Raw genomic sequence first — 12,882 nt, 5'->3', positions numbered from 1 at the left:
ATGTCTTTTTTTCAGGCTAAAGGCATGAGGGTGAGGAGGGAGTCGTTCCTGCCGATACCTGACAAAGCAATTTCATTCTAATTTACAGGCTGGCATTTGATAGCTTCTCTCAAAGTGGTTCAGCTTATTAGTTCCTATTACTCCCAAAATATAATCGCTTTATCACTGATGAAAAATGCTCAAGTATTTAATCACATCAAATGTTAGAATAAAGTTAAGCTATAGAATGAGTAAAATGACAACATAATATCGTAGGCTATACTAAAGAATCAACATGCATACATGATATTCCTAATATATTATTTTCTTAGCTAGATGGTACATGAGCCTTCTTTGGGCAGAACCATTACGTAAGGTTTAGAACAAGATGGAAATCAGGAATTTAGAATTTTATATAAAGTTCCATTTTTTAATATTTTCTATAAATGTACTTTAAGATCATCAAATGATTTCTGTGATAGCTAAGACTCAACTGACAAGTAATCAGATAATTCTGCATTTGTATTCCCGTTCTTTTCCATGAATTCCCATCTATATATAGTAAACAAGATTATGTAAAACACAAAAAGAGCTTAGAGGGAGCCAAAAATCTAGAGCAAGGGTGGGGAACCTGTGGACCTCTAGGCCCTCCAGGCCCTCCAGTGCAGCCCTTCACTGAATCCAAACTTCACAGAAATAATCCATTTAACAAAAGGATTTGTTCTGTAAAACTTGGACTCAGTCGAAAGGCTGCACCCAGTGAACCTAGAAGGCCACAGGTTCCCCACCCCTGCTCTAGAGTCTAAGAACACTGCTAGAGAACTTCTCCACTAATGCAGAGACTAAAATCACCTGAAGAAATGAAGCAGGCAATCACAGAAGTCCCATTACTCATTCTAGCAATTAGAAGCCTTACGTAAGAAAGGCCTTATTTTGTGTTAAAGTCTAAAGATTAGGGGCAGGTAGGTGGCACAGTAGATAGAGCACCAGCCCTGGAGTCAGGAGGCCCTGAGTTCAAAACCAGCTTCAGACACTCAACATGAGCTGTGTTGACCCTGGGCAAGTCACTTAATTCCAATTGCCTCACACATACACAATTCTAAAGATTATAGAAATATGAGATTATCTCTTTCAGTAGCAACTGAAAGTGGCCTTTCCCACGTTGATATACCTAACAGAAAGCTAATGCAATTGAGTCCTGAAGTACTGTAAACGTATACAATTCTGGAGACAGTGCCAAGTCTTTTCAAAGCTACCAACAAACATGGAGCCCTAGGTATAACCATGGAAACAGTGATCAAGCCTTGCCCTCCTCATCTGATTTGGTATTTACCTAATAGATCTAAAAATTGTACAATACTCTTACACGACTAAAGTATTTAAAATATTTAAAACAGGACAACTAAAATAAAACAACAATAACAACAACAAAAAACATCCGGATAAATTCATCAACATCACTGTGAAAAAACCACCTCAGTGAAGGCAGTTGGAAATGTAGAATTACCAGTGGTGCCAGTAGGACAATTGGTGCATACCACCTCCTTCGTCTTGGGCACAACAGCACAACTTGAGCCTCCTGGGCATAGACAAGGCTGACAGTCGGAGGAAGTACCAGTTGTTGAATCTCCATAGTAGCCATCGGCACACTTTTCACAATGCGGACCAGCTGTGTTATCTCTGCAGTGACAAACACCTATTGAAGGCAGGAAATGAAAGGAATGAACAAGACACATGGAATAAATAAAACTTCTCACCTTTTCTTCTCCCTTAAAAAACAGAGAATTCACATCTTGCTGCTGTACCAGACCACATTCTTACCTGTCTCAGGATCACAGGTCTCACTATGTCCATTGCAGGTACAAAGCACACAAGGACTGTAAGGTCCAAGACTAGGTGTTTCCCTTTTGTATCCTGAGACACACAGTTGACAAAACTGCCCTCCATAGCCCACAGGGCAGGTACAGGACTCTACCCAAACTGCAGGGACCCCAGGTCCGCGCTGAGCACTGGCCAAGGTGACATCATCCAAATATCCAGCACCTATGGACAGATGTAGGAGAATAAAGCAATCAATAAACATTTATTAGGAACATTGCATTCTCAAATCACTACAGACCTTGTAGAGAACTTTTACTATAACAGATAATTTAGTCAGTTATATTTTCTAAAAATGGAGGAAAGCAAAAAAGCAAAGGAAATGTCAGGAATGAAAAATTAATCACTAGCTTATCTCTTTAGGAATTTTAGTTAGTACATATCACTCAGTCCACTCACATGATAGCCCAAGAAAAGGGCACATAGAACACTATTACTTTAACTTCAATGGATAACATCAGTGTACTACACAAAAAATACTCATGCTTTCCAAACTTATGAGATACAATTTTCAAATGATTTCCTAGAAGAAATGAGGGACTGTATATTGAATACCACTCTATTTATGTCATCTTATGTTTAGAACAATTGTTAGAAGACTAGAATCAGAAATTATTTTTCTTCTAGTTTTAGTCTACCAACGACTTTGCTATCTAAACCTTAAACATTATTTCCCATTCCATCTGTGAAACAAAGTATACTATGTAAACAAAGTTGAAAAGAATCAGTATTTTGAGGGGCACATGACAGAGACACGTGGGACATTGTTGTTAATTTGGAGAAAACGGCACTAATCATGATGCTCCATTAGGACTGTTCTTTCTCGGTCTCCAACCTTCCTGGTAGCTCTGCCATGAATATCAGACCCTGCTCATCACTCCTGATAACTCTCTCTCTTCCCTTGGCTTCTGAGACAACCTCCTCTGTAAGACTACAGTGATAGTAAAGAACAGTACATAACAAATGAGGTATAACGTACTGTATGAAATCTGAGTGTTGTACCTGCACAAACCCAAACACCCCAGGGCGCTAGTAACTGCCATTGTCAGTAAGCCTTCCCAAACCACAAAGACTAGGTCTCACAGGATGGAAGGTGAGTGAATATCTTGATTTTCAGAAGACAGAAAAATAGATTCTTCAAATTCTAAGTCTGTGAGCTTGACTTTTATTTCTAGCAAAATTCTGGGAATATATGATTAAAAGGATGGTTTGTGAGCATCTAGGGGGGAAAGTAGCAATCACTATAAGCCAGTATAGATGCAATAAGAGCAGATCATGTCAGAATAACACAACAGTGTTGAATTCAGCAAAATGTCAACATGGATGAGCTAGGAATAATTAGTCTGGCAGTTGATCACGCAGTGCCTTAGGACAAATCAATCAACAAGTACTTGTTAAAGCATCTACTATGTGCCAGGCACAACAGATACAAGTAAAAAGAATGAAACAATTCCTACTTGCGAGGAGCTAACATTCTAATGGAGGGGACAAGTACCTGCATAAATATAAAGTGAATAAATGTAAACATGCACAAAGTAGTTAAATACCAGGTAGTTTGGGAGGGAAGGCACACATGGGAGAGAAATCAGAAAGAGTTTCATACAGAAGATGGTAATTGAGCTGTCTCTTAAAGGAATAGAGGGCTTCTTATGTGGGAAGAAGGAAGTGAAATCCAGGCAAAGGCAAGGTCTCAAACTATTATTTAAATATTTTACTGTCATCTAACTTGTTATATGTTTGTGTCTTGTCTTGCCAAGTAAATAAAAATTCCTTGAGGATAGGACTTGCACCCCATATCTGCAACTTCCAAATATCACAATGCCCAGCATGTAGTAGGTACACAATAAATACCAATTTAATTAACTAATGTAAAGCATTTGTGAGCTAACGTATGTTGTTCTAGCCTTTTTTGTTTTTAAACACTGCAATCACATTCCCTCTAAGGATTTATTACATCTCCAGATGAAAAGATTCTCATTAAAAAAAAAAAATCCAAACCAAAAAGAAAAAATCAAATACTGTAATTAAAAAGAGAGATTTTTTTTATGTCTTTGAAGCAAAGGTTTTCTTTGAGTGTAACCTTAAAAGCAAGATGAGAAATAGTTTTGCTAAGCTTTAGCTAGGTGAGCTGTTCGTCAGAAAGTGGGATACAAGGTGATGAATTATTTTGGCCAAAGCAACTAATTTAAGTTTGAGACCCTGCCTCAAGTGTAAAAAAGCCCATTTTCACTTAATCCTTATATGTTGGGAGATCTGTGACAATTTGTACAGAAATTCCTTCCTCTGATAAAGATTGAGGCATTTTTACACTTTATGCAATATATACTTTTATTGAATTCTGAACTTCAGTATTAAAAGCTCATAGAATGTATAAACTGTGGTAATTCTGTTAAGCACCAAACTAACGTTTACCTTTATGTCATCAGTGGAGAAAAAAGAATTTGCTAAGCAAAGGGAAGGCATAACCTACTTGAGAATAAAATATAAAAAGTACTAAAGTATCTATTTTTGTAGTATTATCACACAACATTATAATCACTCTAGAGCAATAAGATTTACATATTACTTTAATGTGTAAGTTACTCTGGATTCTATAACCTGATCACCACCCCTCAGAGCCTTCCAAATTATTCTTCAACTTACTTCTCTCACTGTATGTCCCACGAATCTTGATAGAAGTTAAATTATTTAGTAGTTTTTGAAATTCAAAAGGAGTAAGAGTAGGTCTCCAGGGATAATCTGTTGCTTCATGAAGTCTATGGGGAAAAGTTCACATTAGCTTCGTAGTCATAGTTTCTGTAACCTCACAATCATTCTTTGTTCATTCTACCACCAATGGAATATATTAAATGCACAAATGCCAAAAAAAAAAAAAAAAAAAAACTTTGTCACAGAGCTTTTAGTTAGTCTGACATAATCACTGGAAAAGGCAAACAGTAGGAAGTCATCCTTTCATATCAGGTATATAAGGTAAACACACATACCACTCAAGATAAGATCTACAAGTCATAGTAATCAGCTCCTTTTCTCCTCACTCCCTTCTCCCTTACCCCAACAGCAGAAATGGATTTGATGCCTTGATCTAGCAAAGAAGGCTGCCACCGTACCTGAAAACATATTTCACAGTGGTCTCACTTGGATAGGAGTTGCCCTGAGCAATCAAGGGAACAGATACTCTAAGACCGGCTCCTTCAAGGACCAGATCTTCTGCAGACAGTCGTGTATCCCGCCTTTCCACGCGAAAGGAGAAAGTGAGATTCTGACCATAACTCAACAGATGGTTACCTAAAAACTTGTCTGAAATACAGAAATAATATACCAAAGACATACAGCAAAGCAGAAATATGTATATATAAAAGTACCAAATAAATGCCTTTCTAGTTTCACTTACCAGGTGCAATGAAGTATATGGGAAAGTAGCTATCTGAGATCACAGATAGCTCCTGGCTCTCAGAAGACCACTGGAGTGAAGCCTCAGAGCCATCCCGCTGTTCAGCACGCCATCCTTCCTTATCTGGAAGCAGAGAACGAAAATAAAGGTGCTTCTTTAGTTATAAATACTATGTTAAAACTGTAACTGACCATGCTACATTTCTCGTGTTACACTTTTATCTATTTAGTATATAATTTATACCTGCTATTAAAGCCTAAGAACTTTTCAATCATAAATTTTACCCATTACATAAAAAAGCTAATCAAGGAAAAAACTACACACTCCTTGTAGGGTGTTTCTACCACCAAAACACATCAAATCTCAGAAAGCCATTATGAGTACTCCTTTTAATAGTCAAAGTACAGTTTTAGCTGTTCTGATATGGAAAGACCCAAATTACCTATCTGGAAAGTAGAGGTGATTGAGTGAACACTGTATCCTTCCGCATTCGTGCAGACAGAAGAATGCCCAAAACAGAAGCAAGGGGTACAGCCTCGAGGATTGGATGACTCCAAGTGAAAAAACCCAGGTTTGCACCTATAAATAAGTGGAAAAAGAATTAGTTATTTACAGCTTGGGATGTCACTAGGAAAAATATAGTGCAGCTGCAACAAGGATTAGCTACCTCTCACAGTTGAATCCTTCCACGTTGTCTTTACAAATACAACGCCCAGTTTCAACATTACATTCATCCGTACTTCCAGCAGGACTGCAAGAACATGGCCTATTGAATAGAAAAGATAGAAATTCCTTAAGAAACATATAGATCTCAGGTATAATTGGAGAAAGAAATCTCACTCTGAAACAGTGAGCTTTTAATTATACAAGTTAATGAACAAGGGTACAGATAATATAATGAATCCAGAAAACATCGATATATCGATAGATAGATAAATAAATAGAATAGATACCTCTATCTATTCAGAATGCATTTCAAAACCAAACATGTATATAGAGACAGAGAGAGATAGAAGACAGGGCTCTGTGTGTGTATACACACCCCTCCAACCTCCCCACGTATATGTGTATATTTGGTTTTGAAACGCATTTTGAATTGTACTTAAGAGATATTCCATTTAAAAGACTGATATAATCACACTACACTGTTTTCAACCTAATCATCTCCTGACTTGGAGCTAATTATTACCAGGAGGTCAGAACTTGGCCAACAACTGAGAGGACAGGGCTTTCGTATATTGGAGTATATGAGGTATAAAGTGAAAAAACTATGAACTGGTAGCTATGAACTGGTGCAACGTATAGGACAATGGGTCTGGAATCAGAAAGATCTGAGTTCAAATCTGGCCTTGGACACTTAGTAGCTGTGTGAACCTGGGAAAGTAATTTAATCTGTTTGCCTCAGTTTCTCCATCTATAAAATGGGGATAGTTATAGCATCTACATCTGAGGTTTGTTGTGAGGACTAAATGAGATAATAATTATAAAGGGCCTACCATAAAGTAAGCACTTTATAAAAGTTAAAAACCAAAAAAACTATGTTAGAAATGTATTTCCCCCCAATGGAAGATTACTGTGCCATAAGAAACAATAAATACGAAGACTACAGAGAAGCATGAGGATGAGAGGTATATGAACTGATACAAAGTACACTAAACAGAACCAGGAAAACAATATACATGATAACTACAAGGAAAATGCTAAGACTGCCTAAAAACTTGAAAGTGAATTATGAGCAACTATAGTCATGATCAAGCTGGGCCCCCAAAGACAAGATGAAAAAATGAGCCTTCCTTCCTTCTTTGACAAGGAGGGTGGGTGAGTAGGGGTGTAGAACACTGCACACAATGTTGGTTTCAGTTGATGCGTTGGCTGGTTTTGCTTAATTGCTTTTTTCCTATCCTTTTCTCCTATCCTTTTCTCTTCTTTGTTGCAAGGGACAGCTCTCTGGCTAGGGAATGAGGGCAACATATTTGGAAACAGAAGTGACGTAAAAACAAAAGACATTGATAAAGAAATACACATCCTTCCTGCCTAATACGTAATATTTATTTCAAATTCCTTACCTGCATCCTGCCTCAGTAAGAGAGTGGAATCCAGGCTGGCACTGATCACATTTGTCACCTATCACACCTGGCTTACAGCTACATCGTCCATAATTATCACACTGTGTACTGAGAGAGCCTGGGTAGGAAAAGTGATCAATTTTATAATGCTCAATTGTTTATCACAGAACATGTCATAAAAGGCAGCACTGAAATAAAGCATCAGATAAACTCCCACAAAACTACTTAAACAGAAGCTATTTCTGAAAATTGTGTTCAACTTTCAGATGGCTACAGATATATCAAATACCAATTTCAAAATCAGGACCAATCCCAAATCTATATTTTTTAAAGCTAAATTTGAGGTTAGATATCACCGTCTCCTTCCAAATATATAATAGTATGCACTTACCAATCTTAGAGAACAGTCATAAATCAGACTTTATATAATGAACACTGTCACTGATCATTTAACTGTAGGAGATCATAAGAGGCCCATAACTCCTATAGGGACACACACGCCTGAAGGAGTGACTAAAGTAAAAGTCATACACGTGGAGAAGTGGAGTTTTAAAAAAAAAAGTGTAGGGGAATTTCTGAAACACACCAACACACAGAAGCACTTGAGTATTATAAGGTGATTAGCCCAAATAAAATAATTCACAGAATAAAGCTCACAAAGCAACTATCTTTCAGTCAAAGTTCAAATGGACTCTGATTCTATTTATAATTAGTTACAAAACTATTATTCAAGCAAACCCATATACTTTTCAAATATACCAGAAAAGGGTATTAAAGTTCAACATGAATAAGGACAGGAGGAATCCCGTATCACTTAAAAGGAAAAGTACACATTCTACCCTTCTTTGCTAGGATACCCTGGTAACCAAAGCTTTACCTGTGAGGTGTGTAAAATGTACAGATTTTTTAATCTGGCTTTAAACAGTAAGAGTGCAGCTAAGGGAAACCTTGATCGGGCAGAAAGCCTTGCTCTCTTACTTACCAACAGGGCTACAATGGCATGGCTGGCATGCTTCCTCATTCCCAAGGCGATAGAAATTCTCCCGACACCTCTCACAATTGGCACCATCAGTATTACCCTGGCAGTTGGTGCAGTGGCCACCATGGCCCGTAGAACGGTATAGTTCAGGGTCAAAGTAACATTCCTGTGATCTTCCATTGCAGTTACAAGCTGTAGAACAAACCATCTCAGTTAACTAAATGCCTGTTCTTTAAAAAGGACAATCAAAGGAATGTGAAAACAGGTGATTACCTTCCTCCAATACTCCCTCTGAAAATGCCTGCTGCTAAATCTGTGGTGTTAGAATGAGATTAATTAATTTATGATTTGCTACATTAGGATGCTTCAATTAGATTATAAAAGCATCTTCTTTCTTTCTTTTTTGGGGGGGGGGAGGGGGGCAATTGGGGTTAAGTGACTTGCCCAGGGTCACACAGCTATTAAGTGTCTAAGGCCAGATTTGAACTCAGGTCCTCCTGACTCCAGGGCTGGTGCTCTATCCATTGTGCCACCTAGCTGCCCCTATAAAGGCATTTTCAAAGGAGGTTCCAATCATTATGCTGCCAAACTATCAAAGCTTAATTATGCTCAAATACAGTATTAGCACTGCCATAAAATATTAAGGAGCTCCTATAATGAAGTTTTTCAATCTAGTAAATATTCACATTCAAATTAAAAGCGAAATCCATGTCTCTTGGTCCATGACCACAGAACAAGATGCCTATGTGTACCAAGCTAAGATTTTACCTTAAAAATATTTTAGACACCAAGAAATATGAATCAGTGGACAAAGGACATAAACCTCAACCTTCAATCTTCCTATCAATGTTGTGTCCAAACTGAGGTAACTCTATGATATAAGGCTAAGATGAGTGTCTCTGTAGTTCAGAATAGGCAAAAAGGTAAAGTTCAGATGATACCCCGAGCTTCTTAGTCACGGGAAGCTAAGAATGCCTACTCTTCTTATCCTCTCAAATACTTCTTTGGAAAAGTCTGGTTCTTATTGACAAATTTTCAGGATTCAGTATTATTCCTGAGGAGTAAAAAAGGATGAAGACGCTGGAAATACACAGAGGCTAAAGGCCCAAAGCCAGAGGGAATTCATTTTGCTCACATGCCCCACAATAGTTTTAAAGGCCTCTAAAAAATAAAGAAGGGAGGCAGACTTCTCGGTGGCAATTTGGAACCATTATGACTCAGAGATCCTAAACGCCACTGTAGTTATAATGTCCACTAATGTCCACTATCACACTACATAACGAGCCACATAATTTACTGGAGACTCAGCAAAGTTATTTTACATTTTTATGTAAGCAATATTAAAAGAAACAATACATTTTACTCTATTATACCTATTAAAGGCCTAGTCTAATTATTTCATCCATTGAGTGAGGTGACCCTGGGTTCTCAAAGGTTAAACCAGTAAAATGGTAGGTGCCACCATGATAAATTAGTTTTAAATAAGGGGCCAGTACTAGATTATATACCTATTATCTGAAGACTATTCTAGTTAGACTGATCACAGTGATAAATTTTTCAGTCATAGCAAAGTCTCAAAAACTATTCACTAAATCACAGAAGAACTGTGATCTGCGTCAAGGGAGGGAATCAACAAACCACAGATCTTTGAATTATGTTTAAATCAAGAACGTTTTCTGAGGAAGATGGAATAATTCTCAAGTGAATAACTATATATTCATTCAGGGGTAAGTGGGGAGCTTTTTTTTTTTAAAGGAACAAAACACTGTCAGATAAGAATTTTTTTCTCCCCTCCCCTGTAAAGACATGCATAAACATATACGTTATTTTTTACTTAAATCAATAAATTGATAATTTTTTCTTTCAAATAAGCATACAATCTCTTCTATTCCCCTTCCCATTCTCCTCTTCCTACATCTAGCAAGGTATTTCTTGAGGACTTTCTTAGAAAACTTAGATCAATAACACCCAATAGTGGACATTTACATACTTTTTTACAGCTTCTTTTCCTTACTTTATCATTGATTCCCACTCCCATATTTCTTCCCTAAAGGGTTCAATGGTCTGAAGCTTGAGGTAGGCTAGTTCTCCACACTTTATTCCAGCCCCATGTCCCCAGTGCTGAAAAGGGGCTGTGGACACTGGAGCCCTGGTCGAGTAGTCAGAAAAGCTCTCTCTCTTGCCTCAGCATCCTGACAGTACTACAGCAGAATCCTGAATTGATGGATGCAAAGAGAGGAAAGCACAGACTTAACACCAGGACTGGAAGCCACAGAGCTATAGGATTGTGTGGGAGGCACTTTCAGTGGTAGGTGAGTGCCAAAAATCACTTGCTGGTAACAACTTGGCAAATATATGTTCCAGTTTTTGTTGAAGGGTAATCTAAATAGTAACCCACCAAAAAAACTGAAGAGGCAAATTAACTCAAGAATATTAGCGTAGCTGGATAAAATGTCTTTGTTCTAGATTAGAGTCAGCTGACTTATGAGTGGAATAGCCTTACGTACTTTTTTACTGTGCTTATCTCTGTATTTTATGACTTTCCTTTACTTTTGCCCAGTTACTAACAATAAGACTGACTGGTTGTTTGCAATTAAAAAGTCTGTTTCAGTTTTTTTTTTTTTTTTTTAAAGTACGGCAACTATTGATGAGACAAAGATGAGTTGAGCTCTAAATTATTTGATTCTGTAAGCCTTGTCAAAAGGAAGGAAAGATGTAGCAAAGGAATAATTCTGCTCTAGAGTTCAACAGAAACAGTAATTAAGTAAGAATAAGAATCTCAAAAAGTAAAAAGGGACCATAAAGATCTTCTACTGGAAGCATTAATTTCCTCTACGATATCCCTATCGTGTTCATGCATGGTTCCCACCATGGTCTCTGCCAGAACACCTTCAGTGATGGTAAACTTCATGAGACAACCCACTCCACTTTTGGACAGCTCTAATTACTATAAAATTCTTCCTTACAGTAAGCTGAAATTTACCTCCCTTAAACTTCCACCCATCAGGCCTAGGTTCTACCCTCTGAGGCCAAGCAAATCGAGAGCTTTATAGTTCTCCATCAATTAGCTTAGCTGCAAATTAAGCATATATTACTTTTTAAACTGTAATTTCTTGCCAAGAGAGAAAGAAGAACTCAAACAGAAGATGGAATACAAATACAACTTCTTTCAGGGTTTAGTAAGCTGTTTCATATTTCATTCCTTGACAAACTATGCCTACATAGTTTCATAGTTTCTCCCTCCTCAGAGATAAATAAAACAATTCTCTTCAGAAAGAAATATTACTTTTTTTTTTTCTCTATTTCTTCCCAGGTAAACTAAAATCTATGCATGCTCTCCCTGCCACCTTCTCACATCACCATGTCAAGGAGCCTGACATTCCTGTCGCTGGAAGCAGCTGAGGAGCTGCTGCTTGATCTACAAAGTAATTCATACAGTTGAATTCTTATTACTATATGCGACTATAATTCTGTCTCAAAATTATATGTTTACATTAAATAGTTCATGAAATAGGGCAATTTAACATTGTTATTGTTATAATAATAAAAAAGTTAAAGTCAGAAAGGCCAGGATTTTATTCCTGCTTGGCCCTCATGTAAATTATGAATGATGGTCACTTCTTCTATTTAAAAAGAAACATTGCGGGGAAAACTACAATATAAGATGACATAATGGAATATAAAGTGATAGGCAATATAGTGTAGTGGAAAGAGGTTTAGACTCTAACTATGGGACCACAGGCAACTCATTTAATTTTGCAGAGCCTCAGTACCCTAAATCAGTGAAATGGGATGATCAAAGGATTATTGTGAGGGTGAGATGAAATACTATTGTGAAATGCTTTGCTTTTTCCTATAGAAGTACATTTTAATGCCATCTTTATTTCAGATAACATGAAATACTTACATTTTAATGCTATCTTTATTTTAGCTAACATGAAATACTTATTTATATGAAGCACTGTGCATTAGTTAAAATAAAGATAGCATTAAAATATATTTTATAGGAAATGAGAATGGAATAAAAAGATTTTTAAAACCATTTGTTGTCTTTCAATAACCTAAATTTAGCCTTATCCTCAAAATAAAAACAATAAAATTATTACAAGTTAGCAAATGTCAATGTAGGTCATTTACTAAAATATCCTCACGTGTTTGTTTTTTTTTTCCTTTTTTTTAATCAAGTGTTTTCTTTACAACAAGCATTTTGCAAACAAATTATTATAAAGGAGAAAAATCTGCAAGGAGAAGGGTTCTTTTTGCACTCCTGGAGGTGTGCTTAGCACCAACTTTCTCTCTCTATTCTTGCTCCCTTATGATATACTTTGCAATTAAAAGACTGCTTCCTACCATTTAGAAATGCTGCATTCCAAATCATCAAGCTATAATTTCCATAATGATCACAGGCTGTTTGTTTTAAGTTTGAAAAAGTCCAGAAATTTAGCCTCACACTTCCCAGATGCTGAAGTTTATGAGATAAATTTTTCTGTTCATAATGGCAACTATCCCGAGAGTCTTCAACATTTGGTTAGCACCTTCTAAGTGTACAATCACTTGTGAACTCCAGAATAATGTAGTTAAGGCCTTGT

The 12,882-nt window shown here is 36.9% G+C and overlaps 1 protein-coding gene across 1 annotated transcript in view; it reads right to left on the bottom strand.

Annotated features, from left to right (window-relative positions):
• The window catches only part of LAMC1 (laminin subunit gamma 1), a 132,650-nt gene that overhangs the window by 31,137 nt on the left and 88,631 nt on the right, over positions 1-12,882 (bottom strand). The window contains exons 5-13 of the mRNA XM_027868413.1: positions 8,297-8,485; positions 7,315-7,432; positions 5,916-6,014; positions 5,691-5,827; positions 5,249-5,371; positions 4,965-5,154; positions 4,501-4,613; positions 1,801-2,022; positions 1,487-1,675 (exon numbers count right to left, since the gene is read on the bottom strand). Coding sequence (XP_027724214.1) covers positions 1,487-1,675; positions 1,801-2,022; positions 4,501-4,613; positions 4,965-5,154; positions 5,249-5,371; positions 5,691-5,827; positions 5,916-6,014; positions 7,315-7,432; positions 8,297-8,485 — 1,380 coding nt within the window. The remainder of the gene's footprint in view (positions 1-1,486; positions 1,676-1,800; positions 2,023-4,500; positions 4,614-4,964; positions 5,155-5,248; positions 5,372-5,690; positions 5,828-5,915; positions 6,015-7,314; positions 7,433-8,296; positions 8,486-12,882) is intronic.

The sequence above is a fragment of the Vombatus ursinus genome, unplaced genomic scaffold (genome assembly GCF_900497805.2).
Source record: "Vombatus ursinus unplaced genomic scaffold, bare-nosed wombat genome assembly UNPS02014789.1, whole genome shotgun sequence".
NCBI classification, from domain to species: domain Eukaryota; kingdom Metazoa; phylum Chordata; class Mammalia; order Diprotodontia; family Vombatidae; genus Vombatus; species Vombatus ursinus.
This window is presented reverse-complemented; position numbering and strand designations above follow the sequence as displayed.